Source organism: Nelumbo nucifera, chromosome 3 (assembly GCF_055504915.1).
Source record: "Nelumbo nucifera cultivar China Antique chromosome 3, China Antique-T2T, whole genome shotgun sequence".
In the NCBI taxonomy this organism is placed as follows: Eukaryota; Viridiplantae; Streptophyta; class Magnoliopsida; order Proteales; family Nelumbonaceae; genus Nelumbo; species Nelumbo nucifera.
Window position 1 is genome coordinate 39,173,532 of NC_142651.1, and position 26,117 is coordinate 39,199,648.

Here is a 26,117-nt window from a genome sequence, read left to right on the forward strand (position 1 = left end):
ATAATATTTATTAAAATATATATTTATAATTTAATATATATATTTTATTCTTTTCTTTATAATTTCAATCTATCTCTCTCTTTATTCAGCTGCTTCAACATTAATAATAATAATAATATAGGCTAAATTTCGGGCCCGGGCCCAGGCTCGGGCTTCGGGCTTTTTATGAGGGCCGGGCTCGGGCCCAAATTGTAGGCCCGATGGTCGGGCCGGGCTCGGGCTCGGGCCTTAAAAAAATTTGTTAATACACAGTAAAAGCCCGGCCCGAACCCGACCCGGCCCGGCCCAGGTCTAATTGTGACTTCGGGGTGGGGACGGGAAGGGGGTGCCCCGCCCCAAACCCGCCCCGTTGCCATTCCTAACCTCTACCCTCTAGGCTCCTGCTACCTAACCCTTGTTTTGAATAAGTTGCCACACTTTTGTACAAGAAGATGGATTCGGCCGTGAGTGGCGCGGTAGATGATAAAACTCTTGCATCCCAATCCCAGTGGGAGTTCAGCTGGTCTCTCTCTCTCTCTCTCTCTCTCGTTTGTTCATTCTTGAAAACCCCGTACTTCATTTTTTCTGTCTTCCATTTGTTGAGAGAACCTAACTCATCATGGGTGCTGCATTTACTGTATTTTTATTTCGTCTTTGGTTTTCTGCTTGTGGTTACATGGCATTTATCGACTATTTTCTTCACTTGATGTTCTAGTTCTTATATGTTTATTCCTTTATTTTCTTTTCTTTATTTCACTATTGTCAATGATTATTCCTAGACAGTAAAAGGTGTTTGATAAATAGGTATGTATCATTTATAAGTAGAAAATTAGAGGAAAGGCATTTGTCAATACAGTACTAGATTATATATGTCTTCAAAACATTTTAACTTTGAATGAAGTCACAATTGAGTGCTACTGGCTATGATTCTTTTTTTTTTTTTTGTTGGTATAGAAGTGATTCATTAAACCCAAAGCAACAACCCGCCGAAGAAAGAAAAAACCAGCATACAAAAGAAACCAGACAGCAAAAAGAAACAAAAAAAATCATGATTCAGAAATGAAGTTAAATAGATGTTTCAATTTTTTTGTGATTTTATTTATTTATTTTTATTTGGGGTGGGAGGGGTAGGGTGTTGGATTAATACCAATAACTTTGTTAAAGAGCATGGATAAAGGTGAAGAATTATCTAGTTTGCCAGATGGCAACGCGAGGCCAAACGAAACCTCATAGATGAGATTTCTGTACTAAATGGTTAATTGAAAAGCTTTCTTTAGAAGTTCCAGAGTATCCGTCAGGCAAGGGTGAACCTTTTTTTGGTTTAACAACCTGAAAAGAAAAAAAACTCTTTTTTGTTCATTATCACACTGAAGGCTTTCAGTATATTGATGCAAAAGGCGAATTTGGGGTGGGAGGAGAAGGTTTCATCAGGGTGACCCTCTTTACTTTTCTTTTTCTAAGCTGGTCAGCGGTTCAAAGGTTAACTTTAGTAAGTGATCTTCCTAATATTGTTGATCATATCGGGGCTTTGCATTGTGAACAAAGTATAAATCATCTCATATCTGGATTGGTGAGTGAAAGGTGTGGAAAGAAACTGTAGGATGGAAAATCTTGCAAAGGGTGGAGCGATGCTGATTCTTGGTGCTTTAGCTGAGATGGTATATGGATGTGTTTCCTGTTTACCAGTTAATATTAGTGCCTTATTATTTTATGAAAGGTAAATGAGATTTGTATTAATGGAAGGAGAGATTCCCTCAACCAAAAAGACAATTACAGAATGTATACTGCAGTATGATCTGATTAGTAATATACAAGAGATGCTACACTACAAGATCCTTTTCCCATATGTTATACTTCATAAGAAAAGGATTTCGATTCTTTTTCCCCTATGCCTTTTTCTTTTCTTTTGTGGGATGGGGAATAGGGGTGTCAATTGGACCGGATTTGGTCCAATCCGATCCAGTCCAATTTGAATCCATTACAAATGGGCCAGATCCAATCCAATCCAATGAATATTTTAGACCATTTTAGACCGGTCCAATTCAATGTCTGGACCGTCCAATCTGTTCAAATTCATTTTAATTTAGATTGGTTTCAACCTAAACCTGGTCCATTGACACCTATATTCTTATCTTATATCAATGGACCAGATATTGGCTCAATCCACCCCAATCCAATATAAATTCGTTGTGGACGGACCGGGTCCAATCCATCTAATAAATATTTTGAACCATTAAGTCTGGATTGGTTCAATTCAATATGTCTTGTTGGTCCATCCAATCCATCCAAATTGATTTTGGTTTGGACGGGGTCCAATCCAAAACCTTCCATTGAGACTCTTAGTGGGGATGGTTTTCTTACTTGATTCAGAGGAACTCTTTTTGTTCTCCTAAAACTGGAGAATAGGATTAATTTGTTCATCGTAGCAATATGTTCATATTCAGCCACCTAATTTTCTACTCTATTATCTACCATTGTTATCCTTTTCTACTTCTGTTGCAGATGGACTGAACTTCCCAAGCTAGAAAGAGATTTGGTAGATTAGAAGGTCTACTGTTGCAAAGATCAAGGTTTCGAATTGGACCTTAAACCTTGGACCATGTCACCATGAATAAAACTTTGTTGGGAAAGTGGTGTGGAGATATTGGAAGGAGAAAGTTAGATTGTGGTAGTAAATTACTGTTTTCAGGTGCGAGTCAAATGGAAAGCTTTATGGATTCTATGGTATGAGTGAGGGTTCATAAAAATCTTCTTTTGAAGAGGTAAGACATCAATGCCAAAAAGATAAGGATATACACGGTATAGACCATATAAAAAAGCTGTTACATAATGGCGCCAAGCAACTCCCTAAAGGGAATTCTATATTGCTTTCTATCTATACACAATGAATCACAAGAAAGAAAGTACTGAAATGATATGAAAATATTTGAAACATAGATTTTAATTACCTGAAGTCTTTTTTGATTGCTAACTTCTGATCAAGGGTACAGAATCACAGAGTCATCCTTTACATGCTTTCCTGCTAGTTAATCAGTTTTCAAATACTCACTCTAAACTAACTAAATGATTGCAGAAATGAGCAATCTTCAAGAGCTTAACCTCTCTTTCTAGAGCCCTTCAAATGCCAGTAAGCCACTATGCCCATATTTGTAGGGAAAACATCCAAAAAATAGGACCAAAGAGTTGACAAACAGTAATGCAGAAAGAGATGATTTTCTCCCGTTCAAACCACAAATGCAACCTTAAAAGGAACTGAAGGCACCAAATACACTAACTGGGATAAGATTTGTCTAGGTATTCTAAAGAAAGATCGGACTGAGAATGTACCAAGGGATCATTGATGCTAACTCTTTAATCAACTAGTGTGCAGTCACTAGTGGTGCAAATTTGCTAACAATGATACCATGGAGTCTACCACTCTGCTATCCAGATTTTACCAAAATCTTGGAGTTCAAATCATTACTTCATTCTCATTGACAGATAGGAATTAGATAGGCTGTTAACCACCCTAGCTGAGCTTTGGCCTGCTTTGCTTGGACTCATTAATTAATAGTTGATATCAGGCTCATTTTTCCTAGTGACACCCAGGGTCAACTCACCTTATTTAAGTCAATGTTTTTATATTGGGTCTGATAACTAAATAGCGAATACTTGACTTGAGGCACACAACTAATTCTTCATTGAAAGACAAGAATCAAATCACAAAAAATTATAATTTTTATACTTATTATGTGCTACATAATTGTTATACAAAATATAAACTGTAGTATTCTATTAAACAGAGCCAAGCCCATCCAAGCTTGGGTCAGGCTCCTTTAGCTAAACAAGCTTAAATTGAGGCTCAAGTTAAGGTTCTCATGAATGAGCCAAGTTAGGTCAGATCATATATGGCTCTGCAAGCACATAATATCAAGTTTCTATAAGAAAGATCTAGAAAGAGCTCTATTAGTGGTCTGTCTCTTCTCTTCAAATTCAGCTGTTTTTTTTTTGAAAGATGAAGAAATAATTTCATTAATATAGAAAAAACTGCAAAGGGAGAGGTTCCCATGCAGTACAATACATCAAGGCTGAGGAGACATCCTTAATATGCATTACAAAGCAAAATCATCATTGCACAGAATATTTCCCCAATGGTCCTAGAAACAATTGAACATAAAGCCCTGAAAGAGATTTTTTATGGTTGCCCATTTAACAATTAATCTTTTAATCTTTGCACAAATCTTCTTAATGGGATGAGACTGGTTCTTGAGAGATCTGTTATTTCTCTCTTTCTATGGGCACCAATGGATTGCAAGAGGCAGCAGATTACCCTGTTTGCTAAAGATGTGCAGATGCTATGATGCAACAAGAGATTTAAATATCCGGAGGCTCCACCCAACTGACCCCAAATAACTTTACAGCATGAATTCAAATGTCATGAGAGAAGTTACACCTCATCAGTAGGTGTTGAATGTTTTCCTCAGCCACCCACACAAACTATAACGATCACAATACACATTCCTTTTGATCTCAGAACATCTATGGTTTAGATTCTGCTTTTAATTGCTGCCTACAAGAAGAAAATTACTTTGAAGCGAAACCTTCTGTTTCCAAATCCAACCCCATGGAACCTTCTCCTCATCCAATTGAGACGAGTTTGAAAAGATATATTTTACTGTGAAGTCACCTGATTTATTACTTGGCCATCACAGGCGATCCTCCAAAAGTGGCTGAGGCTTTTAACCTGCTCCAGATTTTTTATGTGGATCATGTTAGTTTGTTGGATGGTGTATAGTGTGCCAAGACTCCATCTAAAGTGACTTTTCCCTCTTTTTCTTGTTGGATTTCAAAGGGGGGCAAACAAGATAATAGTAGATTTGGTGGATAGGGACTTGACTTCCTAGTCTCTGAAGGAACATTAATGAATTGGAAATGGATTTTTCGTATGGATATATATACTAATATTGACCAATCTACAGTGCCCAGATATGGATATGGGCACAGCCACATAGACATTGATAAATGAAATGGAATACAACTCTTACATTTCCTGTGATACAGTGCATGGATACAAGTACTAATGTCCCATTTAATATGCTTAAACTGTGCTTTTATATCTAACCTTTGGAAGCTTTTTATTATTTATCATTTCTCAATACTTATATTTTGCCAAATTTAACTAAGCTTCTGATTATATAGGCTTTTTATGGTATGATTTGTTAAAACATACCATTCACATTTTAAAATTATTAGTGCTATAAAATATACTCTAGGAGTGTCCATGCATTATGTGGTATCATATTAGGTATGTGTTGTGGCTGACACTGGATTAGGCAGGTGCAGCTATCTGGGTGTCATAGAAAGGTGGTTTTGTTTCCAAATCAGGATTGTTTTTGCACAAGATTCTTAGCATTGAAATAATAAGAAATTGTTTAAAGTTGATAGATGACATGGTGCCTACTAGAGTAGAATTGTGAAGAAGCAGGATTCATTTCAGGACTTTTTCATCTGGAACATGTTTTTCTTTCTTCCCTTCTATGCAAGGGAAACTGTGAATCGATTTGTAACCTTCAATTCCCTTTTCCTTTTACATCGAGGCTCTCAATCTTTTCCATACTTAATTTTTGCATGGTCAATAAGGGGGTTGAGTGCTAGGGTCCAATCTTTTGGAACTTCTTTTTTGTGTTATTCTGGTCCTTTTAGAAAGAATGTAGTTGACGCATTTTATGAAGATTGAATACCAGGTTGAAGAAATAGTGGACAATATCTATACTTCTAGTCATAGATTATGGTGGATATCCAAGGATTACTTTGCTTGTTGAGCCCCCTCATTTGATGTTTAGATTTTTTATTTTTTGTACAGACAATTCTACAGTAGATTGCTGTATATGGAGAGTAACCCCTTTCTTGTCACTATATATATGGAAATGGATGATCTTGCAGATCATGCAGGTTTCTTATCTAGAGCAGTCTTACTATTCGAGGCAATAGTTGGCATATAAACAGGATCAGGTCATCTGTCATGGTTGCTAAATTTTGGGACCCTTAACTTCTATTTGTCCAACTAGGAAGAGGCCTTACTTCAGAAAGCAATATGATCATGATAATAACCACAAATTTATGGGATGCAAAAACTCCAGACCATTTTTAGATGACTTAATTTGAAAATATGTTCGCTCTAGGTCTAGGTGGAATGGTGCATATAAATGTTTGCCCTTTGCATCTATATTTCAAATCTTCTGCTGCATGCCCATATCGCAAGAACTAGTCTATTCTTTGCTTGTATCTCATCTCATCTCTCTCTCTCTCTCTCTCTCTTCCTGCAGTGACTTGGAAGTGGATTATGAGTCTGAGGAGAATGCATCCATGGTCTATGCAGCATTAGCTGTTGATAAGGAGGTGAGCTTACAATTCTTGCAATTTTCCCCTGGTCATCTAATAGTTGTTGTAATGATCTAGTGGCCAATAATTAGTTTTGAAAAGAACAGCACTATTCCTTGAATTATTGTTTTCCTTTTTTCCCCTTTTTTTGGTTTTAATTAGATTTTGATTTCCAATTCCAGTTGCAGCCAGATAAAGTAAGGAGGCAGATGTCTGTGGGTGATGGAAAGCTCTCAGTGTGAGTTTCTGTTCTATTGACAGCTATTGCCTTGTTTCTTCTCCCCTTCTGGAAAGGTTGGGGACTATGCTTTTATATTTTAGCAGAACTTTTGAGGTTTTCAAGATACCATTTCAACCTAAAAGTTATTTTCAAATTTTAAATTTCATATGGGTCTTACTTCCAATATCATCATCACCATCATTGTAAAGAAAGTTAATAAGAACATAACCATTATCCGTTTCTCTCCCTCTCAAATCGTGAGGCCATCAGGCTATTTTTATCTACTATAAGTCAACATCATTTTCATCTTCCATACCAGGGTAGTATATGGCTTTCTATACACATGACTCATCTATCTTATTGCCTATTGACTAGACATTGTACAGAATTGTCTTTATCGCATTTTCTTTCGTTTTTTTTTTTTTTAATAAGAGATCACATTTTCTTAATAGATGTATCAGGACAATATACATATAATCAGTTTGATTGTAAAGTCAAAAGCTTCCTGAGATTTTACTTAGTATTTTTAGGGGAAATGTCTATGAAGAATTATATTGGAAATACTCAATAATGGAGAGGATGTTAACCACCTTTTGTCTCTTACTCCTTGTGTCATTTGGAACCATTTTCCCCCTTTCTTTGGAATTTCTTGTATAATACCAGAGGATATCATTTTTTTATAGTCAATATTAAATTCATTAAAAAACCAGCATGCTCAAAATATAAGTCAGCTGGTAGATAGTACAAAGCTTGCTCCAAGGCTTGGAGCACAAATTACAAGCCAACAACAGTACAAACAAACAAAAACAACTCGTGTAAGATTATTACAGATTGAGGCCCGGCCCTAGACATCTCCATTGTAAATGGCTTCTTCCCACCCCTGCTCTTGCAAGTGAGTTTGCTACATTGGCACACCTAGGCACCCAGTTGATTGAGCAATTCAAATTGGTGACCATAACTTGTGCCTGTCTCACCATTAACACCCATGGGATTAGTTCTTGGTGACTCATCCAGCAAATAGCATTTCAACAATCTCCTTCTACCTCCACTTCTTTCGGTCCCTGCATAGTTATCAAGTTTAACCCCTGAAGTGAAGCCAACAACCTAGCTCTTAGAGAGTTCCCAAAGCCAATCAGGCCAGAAAAACTTAAGCAGAATCTGTTCATTATGGTCCCTAATTACACCCCCAATACCTGAGTCCCGGATTCATGAGGCAACATCCATCAAAATTAAACTTGATTTTGCTCACAGATGGTGCACTCCACTCTGCCAATGTTTCAAGTCTCCTAACCTGGAAATCAGCCTCAACTTTCTATCCTCTTAACATATCATTTATGGTAATGCCTTGGAAGTGATGCCAAAGCATTTGGTGGGCTGAAAGTTACAGCTGGGAAGAAGAATAAAAAACTCAAACTAAGACCAAACCCATAATTAGACCCATACCCATGTCAAAACCCATGTCTTTTACCCATTCCCATTCCCATTATCCATATCTACATTCATATTTCTAGCCCATATCTGTACCCAAAATCCCGTCCGTGGCCAGTGGCCAGCCAACCCATTAATTTGGAGCATGAATTGGGAATTGATGCATGTTTAGTGAACGCTGATGTTGGAGTTTCTTGGAATTAAAGAAACATATAGAAGGTCAACAACCATCTTGAAGTCTTAGTCACTAAGAAATGTATGGCAAGTTAAAGTTGCAGTCTTTTAGGGGAATTAATTAGAGTGTAGTAATTAAGATTTAATGCTAGTTTCAAAAAACTTCCCTCCCTAGGATGTGCTAAGAAACTGGCAGCCTGGAAAAGAAATTATGTGACCCTGGGGGGTCGAATTACTTTAATTCAATCCACCTTAGCGAATCTCCCAATTTACTTCCTTTTAGTATTTAGGATGCTGCAAAGGGAGGTAATGAAAGTAGAGAAATTGATGAGGGACTTTTTGTGGGAGCTTGGAGAGGGAAGGAAAGATCATTTGGTAAGATGGGAATTAGTATGCAAGAAAAGGGAGCAAGGGTGTCTGGGATTGGGTAACCTAGGTAAGAAAAACTCAGCCCTTTTGGTTAAGTGGCTTTGGAGATGGCCTTTGGAGGAGGAAAGACTGGGGCACAAAGTTGTAGAGAGTATTCATAAAGCAGAAGGCAATGGTTGGGATGCTGGAACTTCTTGGAGGGCCACGTTGAACTCTCCTTGGAAGGCAATCTATGGCGTTCTTCCACAATTCCTAAACTTAATCAGGTATGATGTATGTACTGGGGATAGGATTCTTTTTGGGAGGACTTATGGATTGGAAATTCAACCCTCAAGAATCTTTTTCCACCTTTGTATTCCCTTTCTTGCTTTAAAAATGAGCCTGTTCAAAGATTTGTCTCATTTTCCTCTTCTTATTGTTTCAGTTCGGATTTGGGTTTCAGGAGAGACTTAAGAGATTCTGAGCTTGACCAGACAACACAGTTACTTTGCTTGCTTGATTCTATCTGTCTGGACCCTTCTAAACCTGATGCTCGTATTTGGTCCCCTAACCCTTTGGGCTCTTTCTCTTGCATCTCTTTCTCCTTTTTCTCTTCCTTATGCTCTGTCCCTAGCTCTCAGCCTTTCCCTTGTAAAGAGGTCTGGTCTAAACCTGTTCCCCCTGAAGTGGGAGCCCTTTGTTGGGAGGCCTCTCTTGAAAAACTAAACACATTGGACAACCTACAAAGAAGAAGACCTTGTCTGAGTATTTCCCCCAACTGCTGCGTCCTTTGGGCCCGAGCCCGGGCCCATGGGCCTAAAATTATGACCAAGCCTGACTTAGAACGGGACGGGCCAGGCCGGCCTGTCGGGCTACCTGGCCCATGAACAGGTCTAGGTGCAATGCAAGAGGAGATGGTTGGTACTTTCCCCACTCCTGAAAAAAGGATACATGCATGAGGCGAAAGACATCAACTTTTTAAGAATGTTCGTCTCCTTTTGAGAACCCTAAGATTCTGCTTGGTTTGTAAAATGGGAAGGGAAAAATGGAATATTCTTCCCTTTACATGTTTGTTTGTGGGATCTCATGAGATGGAGTGGGAAAAAATGGATTACAATTCTTAAATCTTGGGAAGTGGAATCACACCATTTTAGTGTGACAATGGGAAAGGAGGGGGAAATGTGTTTAACAGAAAAGACACCTTCCTTGTAGTAATTTTTAGAGTTAATATTAGACCTGTGACCCATTAATAAATTATTAATGAAATAATATAATTAATAGTTATTAATGATATAAAATATTAATAATAAATATAAATTAAGAAAAATTAAGATATTAATTAATGTTAACAATAGAAATAACAGAATCTTTAATGACAAACTGCTTCCAGCTAGCTGCTCTATTGAGGACAATATATTGGATCTCCATTTGCGGAGGGGATGGCAGACAGTGCTAATTTCTCAGGTCAAAGAAGAGTAGTTATGCATGAATCAATAATTCCATTTTGGGTTGGGGCAGAACTTGAGCTAGGTTAGCCTGACCCAACCTTGAAAAAGTTGGGCCACACCACTCTTTGATCCAATACACCCATACAGGACACTCTTTAATTATGTGGTGAGTTCTGGAACACACCACACCACAGCATGCAGAACACCACCAAGGGTGTGGTGAGTTTCAGAACCATGATTTTAAATACACTATGGTGGGGCCCAGTTCTATGGAGCACACCACACTTTTTTGTGACAACAGTCCCCCTTAGATTGGGTTAAGGTTAACCTCAAACCAGCCCAAGTTGCACCAGTTTGGGGAACAATTAAATTAATTGATGGTTGCACTTTAGGAAACTGGCTTCTTAAGGTGGAGGAGTATACTCATAAAAAAAAAAAAGGTGTTGGAGGAGTATGTAGAGATCATGAAGGCACTATTCTTTTGAGTTTTCCAGGCCTGGTGTGTGAAGGTAACTCAATTAGGGCAGAGCTGCTAACCCTTTTGCAAGGTCTAAAATTTGCAGAGCAGCAATGTTGGACAGGTTTGGTGTTAGGAGATAGCAGAGTGGTAACGGGTTGGGTTAAGCCATCAGTCTGGTCCCAGGCTTCTAAGGTTTTCTTATGGAAGCTAGGGCATTAGAGACCAACCTCATTCAGGTGGGTTCCTATGTCTGCTAATGCACTAGCTAATTTCCTTTCTAGAGATGAGGTTGAAAGATCTGCTCACATTGGGAAACTCTAGGCCTAGGGTTGCAGCATTTAATCTAAAGCTGTTCAAACTTCTGTGCATCTGTCAGCTTTAAGCTGTACTATATGAAGTGTAATGGTGATAGAGTTAAGATATTTGTACTTCTTTTTCTTTCTTCTTTGGTGGATAAATTGATTGTTCCTTGCTATTAGCTTCTGGCAGCAAGGGTGCCATTTTATACTTTTATAAAATTCCTGATTTGTGTTGCTGATCAAGGAAAAAGAACTCTAGTGGATACCAACTGGAATCAAATGACTCCATTATGGGTTTCTATTTTCATTTAGGGCAGATTTTTTCCTGGTTAATTAAGAGGACAAGTTGAACATCTAAAATGAAGCCAATTTCTATTTGCATTTAGGAGAAGGGATCTTTTTTCTTTTCCTGGTTGGTTAAGAGGACAACATCCAAAATGGAACCAGTTTTGATTGTTTAGAAAAGATACAATGATCCTTTTTGGGATTTCAAGGACTTATTTTATTTTGTTTTTCATAACCAGAATTAGAAATTACTCCATGGAAGATACTTACCAAAAAATGCTATGAACTTAAATGAAATTATTTACTTTCACATAGCATCTGAGCCCCCTGTGAATGGTTTATAAATAAGCTGAGCAATTGCACTTGTTGCCCAAGGTTTTGACATGTTTAGAATGTGTTCTGGGAACATGAAATAGATGATCATTCATGCCATGGCAGTTTAGAAATGTAATGCAAATTCTCATTTTCCTCGGGTTATTTTAATGGTCTTTTGTTTCAGACATTTTGAGGCAGTGGAAGCTAGATTTCTCCGTGCCTCATTCAGTGCATTTGTGGACATTCTGACACTTTCCACCAAAACAATCGAAGAATTTGGATCAGGAATGGAATTATAGCATCTATTAATTAGCTTCTGATCAGAACTGATTTCTTGAAATGACAAGTGTAATTTCATTTGAGACCCCCCACATTCATGAGATATCAGAGCTTGAGTTGTAATTGCATTTCTTCATTCATGACCATTTTACAGAGTACCATTTCACTTTCAGTTTTATCTGTAATGTATTTTTATCGTTTAGCATCTTATTGATGTGATCATGGAAGAAAGAATCTCGACTCCTGATGTGTAGTGTCACCTCTTTAACAGCTGTATACCATTTTAAGCAAATTCTAGGGTTAAAAAGGAACACATGTATATGCATATGCAACTTTTGTTCCAACTCAAGGTGGGATATGGTGTTAAAAGAACATTAAAATCAATCCAAAAAAGGAAGACCCTTGTTAAATCAAAATTTTCGCATTTATATTTTTCCAGATGATTAGGTACAGTGATGGTATAAGCGGTAATCAATCAACTACCGTTCAGAATAATAAAAGCCAACCCGTCGGAGAATTAACCGTCTGGTTGACTGTGGTTTGTTTAGGCGATGATACACCATTATGCCAATGACTAGCACCCCACAGCGGTGCCGGTGGTGTAAGCCTCCCACTGGATTTCTGAAAATAAAAATCGATGGTACGACCTCCTCATCCAAGTCAGGGATTGAAATAGTCACAAGAGATGAAAGCGGAGCTTTGGTTTTTGCCCGTGCAACTCCGCTGGAAGCTAAAGTCCGCACTTTTTACCGGAGCCATTATTGAAGCCTTTGAAGGTGATGCACAGTACGTGATCAAACTCTTGTTGGAGGACAACCCTCACCTTCCATGGAATATTCTCAAACTCATAACCAACTGCAAGAGTTACTGAAGTAGCTCATCTTCCTAATAGTCAACTTCCATGGAGGATTCTCAAGCTCATAACCAACTTCCAGAGTTACTGAAGTAGCTCATCTTCCTAATACTCACCTTCCATGGAAGATTCTCAAGCTCATAACCAACTTCCAGAGTTACTGAAGTAGCTCATCTTCCTAATTCTCACCTTCCATGGAGGATTTTCAAGCTCATAACCAACTTCCAGAGTTACTGAAGTAACTCCCTCACCCTCCATGGAGCATTCTCACGCTTATAACCAACTGCGTAAGTTACTTAGCTCATCTTCCTAATATCTCAGTTACCTTTACTCTTAGGTCCTATGATGCTGCTGTTCACGGATTGACTAAATTTGCTCTTTCTTCTCATAATACAAGGACTTGGTTCATATTACCCGATTTCCTTTGTCCAGTTTGGATGCTGATGTAACCGAGATTTCTTGATTAAATAGTTTAAAAAAGGGCTTTTTCAAAAAAAAAAGTCTGATTGAGTTTGTATAATTGGTCAATGTCTTCAATGTCTCCTAAAAATGGTAATGTCTGATGAGTACACTCATTGCCGCTAGGTGTCAAAATAACAATAATAATGATGGTGACGATGACAACGCTGATGATAACGATAATGATGTCTACTCATTATATGTTGAACTTTAGAGTTTTAGCACATTAATTAATATTCGCTGCACGTTGAAAGTTTGTTTAATTTTCATTGGATTATGTTTTGAAAAATATATTTTCAAAATTTGTTCAACTATGACATTTTTTACCATTATCTTCTTGGTTTTAAACGATTCAGAAATGGAATTATTCTGACCATCGGTTTTTGGGTTGACGGTTCGATTGTTTGGTTTGAATGCATGGTTCATTCTGACAATAAAAATTAAAATTAAAAATGATAAAAATCGTTGAACGGGTTGATGGTTTGATTATCCGAGTCAATGGATTGTTAATCGATTCAATGGTTTTTTACTAGGGATCAGGTTTAGGGTAAAACGGAACTGGTTGCTTGGATTGTAGGGGTGTAAACTGATCGAATTCGAATTGGATCAGACAATATCCAAATTCGAATCCGATTAGAAAATTTGATGTTCAAATTTGATTAATTAATTATTTTAGATAATTAATAAATATATAAAATAAATATTTTATTGATATAAAGTATATAAATATATAAATTATTTATATAACTTAAATATTATATATAAATTATATAAAATATTTTATATTATATATAAGAATTAAATAATCGGTCGAATTCAGATATTTATCGGATCGAATCAGGTTATATCTGAATTTGAATCTGATTAATTATTCGATAAAAATAAGATATCTAAATTCAACCGATTAAATATTTGAATTATCCGAATTCAATTCAATTATGTTGAATATCGAATTCGAAATCGGATTTTCAAATACCGTTAACACCCCTATTAAACGGTTCCCAGGCTGAACTACCCGACCATTTGAATCAACGATGGTTCGAAAACCATGGATGGACCATAGATTTTGTCTCAACTTTAGTTTTGGTTGCTTTGAGAAAACAATTTGTAAGAGCCTCCAAGGTCCAAGCAGACATGCTATCATGAGGGTGGATAAAAGAATAATTGTAAAATTAATATTTTTTTAATTTAAAATACAAATAAGGACCTGAATTAGCCAATTAGGTAAAGGTTTTCCAAACAGCCAAAGGTTTTCCGAATCGTACATGTTCAGTCTTTATTGCTAAAAAATCGGCCAAAGATGAAAGATTAGCTCCACATTCCACAGTGTACTGAGAATATCTCCTCATAAATAATAAATATAAGTACAGTATATTCCCAATGTGTGGCCATGATATGCTGTGAGGTTGGTGTGAGGAATTTTTATTTTGTTAATAAGGATTTTATTACTTCAATTTGAGGGGGATAGTAAGCATCATGGTTTTCAAAATCGGATCGGATCGGACGGTTGGACTAGAAAAACCGGATTTCTCTTCAAAACCGTTGATTATGGTCAGCGAACTGCTGAATCGGGCAGTTAACTGTTCGAACGGTTTTGACTGTTTTTTTTTTTTTTGTCAAAATAGGCCAAGCATTCGATTCGAACAATCGGATCATTCAACCTAGTAACTGGACCTCTGACTGATTCGATCATCGGGTCAGTTTTAAAAACCATGGTAAGCATAGTGGTCACCCTCAACATAGGCTTTAATCCAGGGATGATTTTTCCAAAAAAAGGGGGAAATTGTCTAAAATCACCATGAATTTTCAGTATTTCTCTTGAACACACCATGAGTTTTCAAAACGTCCAGGGAACCCATGTTCAGTAACTTGACGTTAAATAGACTAACGGGTTTTAGTAGATTACCATATTACTCTTTTTTATATTTGACCTATTTTTGAATATTTCAGAAATACCCTTGTTATTATTTGACCCAAAAACCAATTTTCAATTTCCTTGGAATACTTTCAAGCAGCACAATGAGAGCATAACGTCTCTCAACAAGTAGAAATCTTATATATAAGACAGTTGGGCACTTAAGGGCATTTTAGTCATAAAAAATATATTTAATAAGGCTGACTTGACATTTATGGCAGTTTGGTCATAAAAATTGCAATTATGGTGACATGGGCAACTTATGTCCAATGTACACTAACGGTGCTCTAAGAGAATTTAAGAGAAATGTACACTTTGGTCCTAAAAACTGACATAGGGTTCCGTGGACGTTAAAAGTTATAGTGAATTTAAGGTTCCGTTCGCATTTCAGTAAGTTACTTACCCGGGTACAGGGGCGGAGCTAAGAAATTTTCATGAGGGGGACCTAAACCTAAGATGGATTGGGGGGAGGGGGGAGGAACAAATATGGATGGTCATAAGGGGGCCCAACCCATTGGAGTGGGGAATGGGGGAGGGGGAAATTTACATGAAATAGTGGGGATTTTTGGGCCATAGGGGGGGCTATGGCTCCCCTGGGTCCCCCCTGCTCCACCCCTGCCCAGGTAAATGCACTTACCTAGTTAATTGTTTTCCAAGAAAGATTTAATCAGGTAAGTGCATTTACCCATGTTCCTTTATTTCCCTATAAAAAATGTAATGACTATTTTGTCCATAAAAGTCCATTATTACAAGGGACATTTTTGTCCCTTTCAAGTGTTGGTAACTTTCCCCAAGATGGGAAAGTTATATACCCACGTAGGGAATGGGTATCACTTACCCAAGAAAATAAACTTTCCCTAGTCTCCACATAAATCTGAAAAAAGAAGATGGGATTTCCTATTGACCAACTTTCTTATCTCTCAAAATTCAAAAAAAAAACACCCCCTAAGAGAAATGCTGAAAAGCCATGATGAATTTTAGACAATCCCCCCCCCCCACCCCCCACCCCCCACCCAATGCTGAAAGAGCAAGCCATCGACGTTTTGAAGAGAGCATGCACAACAAAGGTGTCTCACATTTTGACATGTCATCTGGTGCTAATTGCTAATTTCAGCTAAACTTTTAGCTGCAACTGGCTGTAAAAGTTTTTTTATTCTTCAGTTCTAAAACCTGCCGCCCCACCCTCTTCCAAAACCCTTTTGCCTCCAACAACAGCAAACAAAACCCTTGAAACTCAATTTTGGTTGTGTGGGCATTTTCTCCATGTGGTGCCTTGTGGTCTCCAATGGGCATTTTCCAATGCATAAATCTGGTACAACACCATGATGAATCGGGATTTATTTCTCATAGAGCATTCCTCACACCAATCTCATAGTCACAGCAGTATCCATTGGGAAATCTCTCCATAAACAACAACACGCAAGTAAGAGAGATTCCTTATGTGCAGCTGAGATATAATAGAGTAATGCACTGATAAACTGAGCTGGCCCAAGCTTCATGGCTGTGAGTTCCGCAGACATAATAGCCTTGTAAACATGATAAAACTTTACAAGGGCTTACCATGGCCATTCCGCAATTAGAGTAAGAATTTGTACTTTACATCACCAATATTTCCAATATGCGGTTAAATGAGCATGGCCAAGAATGTATTGTAGTCAGCAAATCTGGATTCATTCGAGAAGCGTAGAAAGTCTAATGAATACTTTGTCTGAACTCTCTATAACTTCTACCTTAAACTATCACTTCAATTAATCGTTTTACATTCTTTTAGCCCATTTTCTAAGCTAAGTTTGGGAGTGCTTAAAAATAAGTGTTTATTTGAATAACAACTTATTTTGAGCCGGGATCATACCAATAAGAACTTATTTGAAAAGCCCAAAATTTGGATTTATTTTTAAATGCTTATTTTCCTCTTACCTTGGCCCACCATGTCATTTTAAAAATACTTATACTACCCCTGTTTAAAATATTTGCTTTTTCACCAAACGGTCATAAATACTTGTTCTAATAAGCACTTATTTTTAAAATAAATACTCCCAAACTTGGTCTAAGCCTCTTGAAACTCGTAGGAATTTGTTCTTGATGTTATTTTTTCGGAATTTTTGGACTGCAATCCCCCTCAAAAATCTGAATTGCAGCCCACTCCTAGTCTACTAGTAACCCTGCCTGGGGCCTTGTAAACCGCATCCTAGAAATCCTAACTCCACCCTAGAGCTGGACTGAACGGTTAAAACCCCCTTTTTATAAGACCCACCAATCCTACGAAGTAGGAAGTAGGAACCAAGCAGTCTTACCACCTTGGCATGCTCATTTTATCTCATTCAGCTGTGTTTGGTTGCAAAGCAAACAAATTTGTACTGATACAAAACTATGGCAGTGCAAATGATTTGAGTGTAAATTCTGACCTATTTTTCTTTTAAATTTTAGCTTATTTTGTTTGATTGCAGTACAAATAAAGTAAATTAAGATATGAAGCAGAATAAAGTAACACCCAAAACAAAGTTAAACCAGAATTTGCATTCCCGTGCATTTATAATGCATGAAAATAAAATTGCACTGCAACCAAACGCATAGAACAATTCACCAATTCCACTAATCACTGAACCCATGCATCTCTTCTTCAACTAGGAAAGGCCTACAAAGCGAATAAATTTTTCATCAGATGAAAATGAACCAAAATATGGGTCGTAAATACACCATTGTTAGATGAATGAAAATTGTAGGATTTACGTAGTATGAGCAATTTAATATATACTTGCAAGTTGCAACTGGAAAATACATTCATTGGGATAGAAAAACAAGCATCGAGGTAAATGAAAACATTATCCACCTGTAAAACAGAGATAGGTACAACCACAAATTGGAGTGAAAAGAAAATGACGAGGAAAATAGGAAAGCATATCATTGAGCATTTCTCTGTTCCCCTCCCTCTCTTGTTTGTGAATCTGCTTCTTAGTACTCATTCAGGTAAGTATACAATGTATCATCTTTCTTTGATTTGCGCCTGCTGAGCAATGCTTTAAGTAGACGTTTACTTTTGCTGGGATACTGTTCTGCGTCTTTTGGATTTTCCTTTTCAGAATGGAGACGCAATGAAGCAGATTTCTGAGGCTCTGAAGGGTACTATAACAAAAGAAAGAAAAAACTCCAAGATCAGGCTTTAATAACCAAAAGAACTGAAAACATTGAACTTCAATTTTTTTTTCCTACTCTATTTACCCGCCGTCTTGCATTAGAAGGGTTCGGAGTGGTCGGCCTATGTGAGACTGGTGTACCAGGCCTACTTGAGACAGATTCAGAACGTAAAAGTGGAAATGAAGAACGATATGGGGAGACTGTCCTTTTTTCTGATTTACCAGTGCACAATCATGAGTACAACATTCCAAGAAGAAATGCTCTAATAAAATCATAAATAACATGTATCAAGTATAACACCATACTGAAAGTAGTTCATTTTAAGGGGAGCTAGAAGAGAAACAAAGAAAAAGGGTTGTAAGAAACAATTCCCTGAGGATAAAACTACCTGTAAAGGAAAACATTCCAGGTCGCAAGGAAGGCCGTGGAGAAGGTGACGGAGAACGCCCTCTTCTATATGGAAAAATCAATAGATTAAATCATGATATTGGTGAAGAAATGAAAACATACAAGTGAATAAATTTTGATTTCATGATCTTTCAGAAATATAATATTAATCCTTACATACCTAATACAAGATTTTGAGGTTTCTCGAATGGATGTTCGTACAGCTTTTGCAAAGCACAAATAAAACAGAGTACAGATTATCTTGGATGAACATATAAGCAGTGGCAACATCAGAAATAAAATAGAAAAGATGATAAAATTACCATTCTTAAATTTATGCCAACCATCTTCATTTTCTAGATTGTACCCTTGATATTTTGTTACAGGGTGGCCTAAGCCACGCATGGTCTCCCCAACTACACAAAATTAAATGAAAAAAGTAATCAATTTTCATCAGTAATTCTTTGCAAAACAAACTTTTAAGTTCAATAAAATAGAAAAAGAAGTAAGTACAGAATATTTGCCTGGCAGGATGTACCGCTTATGGTACTTTGGAGTTGTTATCACCAATGATTGTTGTGCCAGCCCCTGATGGTCAATATATGCTTGGCACGACCTTAGTCGCTAAAATACAAGTTAAAAAGAATCTTTTTCAACACAATTGTTGTAGATTTGTCTTCCGTGGAAAATGAAGCAAGGCAGACCAGGTAACTTATCATTTGTAAGCATAACAGGCTTTTTAGTGTGCAATCTTACATTAACAATATAGATGTTTGTGTTGGGCTGATTATCCACTAGTCCAACTAAACCATATACCATAGATTCACCACCATTATTGGAGGCCTACTCCACCAAGTTAATGAACAGTGAATGGCATAGAATGACAGGACAGACTGTCAATCCTCCATTCCTGATCCATGCACTCGGATAATCTTTCACATTCAACCAAATATGGAAGATAGTTTAGGGTTTGTAGATACTCTCATGGCTGAAAATCATTTCCTCTTATTTTTGGTGAACAATGAGAAATAACAATGCCTTTATTTGGGGGGTTGGGTTATATTTCCTCATCAAAGGCTATACCGCTAACCAAGACTAACCACCAATGATAGTATCTTTTGAATTATGCTCAGGCTACAAGATTGTATTTTTTAATCAACAACTGGTTGTTACCAATGCTGATCCTGGCTATACAGAGACTTGGGAGGGGTAGACTGGATATAGACATAACCTACTTGTTTTTAGCGAAGTGGCCTCTCTCAGACTCAAACCTATTATGAACAAGCTAATTCAAATAAATCATCTTTTCAAGAAAGTTAATCCCATTTTAGATCTATGGCACAGCCTAAGAAGAAGAAGAAGATTCCATAGCAGATCCAACTTCATGCAGAACTCCAAGACTTGCATGTGAATACTGAAGGTCCAAAATCAAGAGTAGTTTTGTTTCTCTTTTCCTGTGAAAATCAGATTGAGAGATTAAAAAGGATGCTGTTTTAAAGAGTACCTGTTCTATACAAGATACCCGAAGTTCTGTTCCCGAAACTTCCTCAACCTTCTCATCCAAGAGACCATTAACTTTATATGTCATAGAACCCAAATGGTCTACAGTATTGACGAGAGCTTTAATAGCATAATCTTTCAAGGTTTCCACCACTCTAAATATTTAAAATATCAAAACTTGAATCAGAAAAATAAAAAACGGAACAAGGAAATAAAGAATATAGAAAATAAAATCCTCTCCTAACATATTAAACCACTTACTAGGAGGAACTAGAGAAAACTTACATCTGTTTTTGGTCATCATTTGTATAAGATAACTCGAAATACTCTGCTGCAGAGTACAACTGTGCTCTGAGATTCTTCAAATCCTGGAAAATCCAAATGCAATAAATAGATGGAAATTCCAGAACCATAATGGATTGCCTTCTTTCAATAATCATCAATGCTTCTGGATACTACAATTATAAGCACAACAAATTTTACACCCATGCTTTCCTATCCCACATCTGGCGGTGGGGATCTATGTGCTGAAACAAAAGTTAGAAGATCAAATTTTACACCCATGCTTTCCTATCCCACATCTGGCGGTGGGGATCTATGTGCTGAAACAAAAGTTAGAAGAGCAAATCAGATTTGGCTTAGGAGGGTGTATCTAATATCAAAGAGGCGGCACTCATCATAAAGCGCTCAGTGATTGGAAAGGCAATTTGCAGAGGTCCTCGAGGCTACCAATATCATGCCTGCTAAAGGAGAAGAAATTGACTTCAGAGTCGTGCACTACCAAGATGAAATAGATTTCATGAGAGATCATTGGTTTAGCTGATGACTTGGCGAAATTGGGGGTTGTAAGAAATGGGATATATAGCAACCCTCACAATCATAGTGAAGGTAACGCTGATGTAGCTAGAGATGGACGCAAATTAATCTTTTGATCAATGTCCAATATCATTTTTATTTTAGCCATACACAACAAAATTCTTCTTAATTGCTATCATTTTGAGAGAGGTAGAGAACACTAAAAAAATTGGCCATTTATGTCATACTTTAATCTTCAAATTTTGTTTCCATACTATAACCTCCTATTTTGAATTTTGAGTTTCATCAATCTGATGCACATTCGACGGATCAAGGTAAAATTCCCCTGGTTTCTGACAAATAACAGATACCCAATTCGGTTTTACCAAAAATAAATAAATAAATAAACTAAGAAAGAGAATACAAAAAAGTACCTTGAGACTGTCTGAGAAAAGCAAGCTCTGCTGCATGGACAGTTCATCATAAGTGGAGGCCTCTTGAGGTTGAGGGACAGAGAGTGGAGAAAAGGAAGGCATGGTTTCCATGGTGGAGAACGGGAACTTGGTCTCCTACTTCTGCACTACAGCAAGAATCAAAATCTACTTCACATTCGAAACAACTCTGTTCTTGAAGCTCAGAAACAATGGCAATAAGTGCAAAAACCCATAATTATATTGAAAATTCGAGTTCCCCTCTGCAAACAGAACAGAAAGTACGTGAAACCCAATTCTCACTGAAAACATCGATCCGTTAATCCAAAATGACAAAGGAAAAATAAGACGAATTACATCATTCTGGCTGCACTTACAAGTTACAACCATATTGCAGGGAGCTCCTCTTTTCTGGGAGGCAAATAGACTCAACACCGCTAAAAATGAAAGGAAGCCCAACAAGAGGAGGAGAAGAAGATGAACGCAAAGTGATCTCTTTTTCTGGAACCATTCCAATAAAGCCGATTTACTTTTATTGATTCTCCCAATACATTCTACAAAGCTCCAAAAAGAAAAGGGGGTGAGAAGAGGCAGCAAAACAAAGAGGATACACACGTAAGAGGCAGAGAGAATATGAGGGACTAACCTGCTCTCCCTTCTTCAGCCACAATGCAAACGTTCACTTGGGAATCAAAAACCACGCCTCAAAGGTGAAAGACCCAAAGGATTTTTCAGAAGAAAAGAAGGAAACAAAAAAAGGAAAGAAAGAAAGCGTTCTCCTTCTGTCTGCCTGTCTGACTTTGTCTCCTCTGGTTTGGAATTGGGAGCTGGGAGGATGATAAGTCAGGTGTTTTATCTGGGTTGAGAGTTGAAGACAGGTAAAGAAGAGACACAGAAACAGTATGAAGGTTATGGGCACGTCGGTGGACTGGAATGAATCCGAAGCCGCACCAGTCTCAGAGGAATAACATTTCAAAGAAATAAAAAAAGCGAAACAGTAGTGAGCCCGGATCTCCTGAGAGCAAAAAACCATACGAATACCTTAGAACAGGGCATCTATCCTTAAATCGGGAATATCTCCCCGTGATTTTAATATATTTCCGATGTGCGGCTGGATTTCGTGGTCTCAAGATATTCGTACGGTTTTTGGCTTTAAGAAATCTCGTCTGAGCAGTAGCAATAGCCGAATCCAACCACCGTAATCAACATCCGGTGGGTCCCATGACCCAGTAAGGCACAAAATCTACCAAACGTTTTAGATTTCTCGTTGTCCAAGTTTGAAGTTTGAAGCTTTTAATATATATTATATATATATATATATATTTTTTTTTTGAAGGCGAACCTTTTAATATTTAAATATACTAAAAGAAGAACCATATGTAAATATTGACAATTTTTTTAAATTATCTCTACTATTTAGCTTTAACTATTGTGTTAGAGAATGGAGAATGGAGAAACAACTCTTTTAACAACCGCGACATCTTATAACATCGCCTAATCATCGTTGGAAAAGAAATGGAAGGATGATCTAGCCAACCTCTTGCGGCAGAACAGCAATCACATCGTTAATGTCAGCTCCAAGTCCTGCGATGATCCTTGCTGTGATCGCTCTCATAACTTCGTTCTTTCTCCTCTTTTGGGCGACACCGTCGAATTTGTTGTTGTTGAAACCGATTTGTTCTGTTTGGTTCAATTCCTTCACGTTCACCCGCAATGGCCATGAAGTTTGTGTTGTTCACTTTCTTCCTTCATTGCCGTCTTCTTTCACCTCCAATATCTCCATCTCTTGGGCCATAGTACCTATTTTTCTATTTCTTTTCTCTCTTCCTTTTATGTCTTTTTTGAAATGCTAAAACTATAGTTCCTTACCTTCTTCTCATAATTCTAATTCCTGTCAATAGCAATTATGCTAGGCTACTTTCCAGATTCGAGAATCAATAAAAAGTGATTCTCTATTTCCAGAGTGAAATTTGGAAGATTATATATCAATTTTGCTAGTGATTCTTGATTTTTCCCGTCGTGTTATTTCGAATTGCATATGGGTTGGATTTCATTTAGACAAAAAAAAAATTGAAGAAATTAAATTAAAGTTTGAGGTTTCTGATGTTACCTTGCTCTATTATCTTATGGGTTTCTAGGGCAACTTTTTGCCCTTAATATCAATAAAAGATAATATTATTATAAAATAACAAAATTAGGATAACTTTTTATAAAAAATATCAAGGAAGGGCAATGGTACTGTTCATCGTCTTCCTCTTCCTCTGCCTCTATATTTATCTGAATACACTGGATTGAGACAAAGTGAATCGTGCCAGACTGAGACAAAGCCACTAATGGTGGTATTGCCACTTCATGGCTTAGCATAGTTCGGTAAACCAAGTTATCCTCGCAGATTTGCAAAATAACAGCCACCGTGACTCCTACTTGCAAAAGAACAACTGAATACACTAGACTAAGACAAAACAAGTCCTGGTTGTTCTTGGCGAGAAGTCTAAGCTTCATGGCTGCCTGACTCTGCAGTCCCACGAAAACCTATGTTTAATATGGACCTAAAATTATATGAGATGAGGGGATTGAGACCCACCATGGATGTTTCACTGTCAATTCTCGGAGCTCCTTCATGGCCTCTGGTTCTCTAGGGTACACATTGGTTTCAAGCATGTACTGCAGAACAAAGGTAGATTTATCAAGAAAAAGAACAACTCGAATTAAAAGCAGAATGAGTATGGAGAGAGAAGAAAGAATAAATTTAGATAAGAAGAGAAGCTGCTTACTTGGTAGAGAGCATCACTTTAGAGGAGACTCTTGTGGCGGACCTCCTGATGTCTTCTGGCCTGGTTGTTTTGTTGCTCTTCCTGCTTGGTTGCCATTGATAGTGTCTCTTTGGGGCTCTTCCTCTGTTTCTTTCTCTCATATTTCTTTAGCTTGCGTAACCCTCTCTCAACTGGTCACAAGGGGAGAGGAAGGGAGTAGTATTTATTAAGCAGTGTTGTCGTTGGAGCTGGTGGAGGATGGTTCTGCTGACCGATCGACCGCTCGTCCGCCCGCCCGCCAGCCAAATGGGAGATTGTAGTTTGGGAATTGGTGAGCACCTTCCAGCCTAGTGCTCGGTGCGGCCCACAAAACCCCACTGACCAAATCCTTTTAACTACATTAATGTGGGCTGACCCACCCACTCTTTTACTGGTCGTAGGTGGAGGAAGACGATGAACAGTATTATTGCCTTTCCTTGATATTTTTATAAAAAGTTACCCTATTTTTGTTATTTTATAGAAATATTATCTTTTATTGATATTCAGAGCAAAAAGTTGCCCTTATCTGCTAAAAACCCTTATCTTATCGGCTGGAAAACCATATCCCGATTTATTCACGCCATCCGCATAGGATGTCTTGAAAATATGAGTCGCTTTGCAGCTTTTCTTTCCAGTTTCTATGGTGAATACTTCATTTTAATACATTGCTCTTTGTAAATATTTAGGTTTTCCCCTTGAATCAGAACTTATAGAATCCTTAAAGACCTCCCTTTATGAAATCTTTCAACCTAGTTTCCACTTTCCCATAGGCTGCATTTGGAAACGATGCAAATAAGTGTGAATGAAAATATGTAGAGTGTAAAACCGTCCATATAAACTGCAAAGTTGGGTTAGTTTTACACTAACAAATTTATCTTCTCACCAAACAGACTTTTAGCTGTAATGGATGCAAAAACGAATTCCAATAAAGCATATGCCTTTTTTTTATCAAAAGTCCACTTGGATGCAATTACTTTTTTTTATTGATGTTATTATCAATGTAAGCATGCATTGGAAAATGTATTTTCTGTCATTTGTCAATGCATAAATATAATATTGCAAAATTCAGGCAAAATTGAGCTAGAGTGCAAATTTACCGTGAACAGAGATTTACACTCTATTTGCATTGTTTCCAAACGTAGTCATAGGTACGAACACTTACAGTAGAGTTCACCTAACAAAATCTCACATTTCTTAACCAAAATCAGATTTTCCTCGAACCCGATGTGGCTCTCCAAGAAGAAGAGAGCCTTGTCCCTCTAACCTTATGTAAGTTTTAAGCTTCTCTATGTCTCTCTCTCTCTCTCCGTTTCTGTATGTGGAATCTCTTCCATCCGAAAAATGGGTCGGTCATCATTTGGGTCTTATTTTTAAAATTTGAAAAATAATGAAGGATAAATTTGATATTTTATTTTTTTATTAATATTTAACTATGATGACAATTATTAAAACACTTGGAATAATTTAAGACAATAATTAACAGTAAGTTACAGTTTATCAATTAACTAAATAGTAAGGATACTTTAAAAAATTTGTCCTAAAAAATGTGTTGATTGATGGTTTACCACTAAACGACAAACAAATGCATTTTTTTTGTCCCTCTTTCTTCAACCAAGTTTCCTGTTTCACTCCTTTTGTTTATTCTTTTGTTGCTAGAGGATCTTTGTTCTTCGTTTGCATCTAAAAATGTGATATGGGATTAATTGGGAATGGAGATCATGGTTAACCAGATGTATAGGTATGCGTGTATGTGTTCGCTGGCTCAGGGAGTTAACTCAGTTCAGAGACCTATCGTGCTGATCGAGTCCATCCATAGCGATAGAGCCTAGAGGGAGGTATAGTTTATATTGTCGAGCACCGCTGATTGGTCAGATTGCGATTTTTGCCACTGGTGGTTCAGCTGGTAAGGTAGAAAGAGAGAGAGAGAGAGAGAGGGAGAACTCTTTCCAAGTAAAGGACAGAACAAAGGCTGTTAGTTGTAACCATCAAAGTTAAAAGTTCAAACAACAACCGTCTGATCAACTTGAGCTTAGAGAATTTGGTGTTGGATGGGCCCAACTGATAATATAGTTGGTGGATTATTAATATAGCATTATCAGGACGGTGTTGATGTGAATGAAGACAAACGCTGCTAGTTTTGCAGTGATGATGATCTTCTGACTCCTTCCGGTAATCGTCTTGGTCTTGCTGTGCTGTGATGTCAAGTTGATAATGGTTAAATAATTAAAAGAAATCCGGGTCGCGCCATTCAATTT

The 26,117-nt window shown here is 37.4% G+C and overlaps 2 protein-coding genes across 6 annotated transcripts; one reads left to right on the forward strand and one right to left on the reverse strand.

The window, feature by feature from the left end:
* Window positions 1–349: 349 nt before the first annotated feature.
* On the forward strand, window positions 350–11,848 carry LOC104604049 (uncharacterized). The gene is made up of 4 exons (XM_010268274.3): window positions 350–502; window positions 6,285–6,357; window positions 6,522–6,577; window positions 11,501–11,848. The coding sequence occupies exons 1-4, from the start codon at window positions 432–434 to the stop codon at window positions 11,613–11,615; spliced, it is 315 nt and encodes a 104-aa protein (XP_010266576.1). The 5' UTR covers window positions 350–431; the 3' UTR covers window positions 11,616–11,848.
* A 5,362-nt stretch (window positions 11,849–17,210) lies between these two features.
* LOC104604048 (protein ABIL2) lies at window positions 17,211–24,016 on the reverse strand. Of its 5 annotated transcripts, XM_088900010.1 has the most exons (13): window positions 23,845–24,016; window positions 23,655–23,734; window positions 21,717–21,897; window positions 21,448–21,624; window positions 21,074–21,333; window positions 20,130–20,212; window positions 19,849–19,999; window positions 18,869–18,968; window positions 18,668–18,760; window positions 18,526–18,568; window positions 18,346–18,410; window positions 18,042–18,169; window positions 17,528–17,945 (listed from the first exon to the last, which is right to left on the reverse strand). In XM_088900010.1, exons 5-13 carry the CDS (start codon window positions 21,182–21,184, stop codon window positions 17,775–17,777), a joined length of 945 nt encoding a protein of 314 aa, XP_088756136.1. In that variant the 5' UTR covers window positions 21,185–21,333; window positions 21,448–21,624; window positions 21,717–21,897; window positions 23,655–23,734; window positions 23,845–24,016; the 3' UTR covers window positions 17,528–17,774. The 5 variants fall into 5 exon arrangements, 4 of the variants coding, with proteins under 4 accessions (XP_088756136.1, XP_010266575.1, XP_010266572.1 ...); XR_736322.3 differs by lacking the exons at window positions 23,655–23,734; window positions 23,845–24,016 and adding an exon at window positions 17,211–17,457 and having other exon boundaries at window positions 17,653–17,945; window positions 21,717–22,109; XM_010268273.3 differs by lacking the exons at window positions 23,655–23,734; window positions 23,845–24,016 and having other exon boundaries at window positions 18,346–18,407; window positions 21,717–22,109.
* Window positions 24,017–26,117: the final 2,101 nt, after the last annotated feature.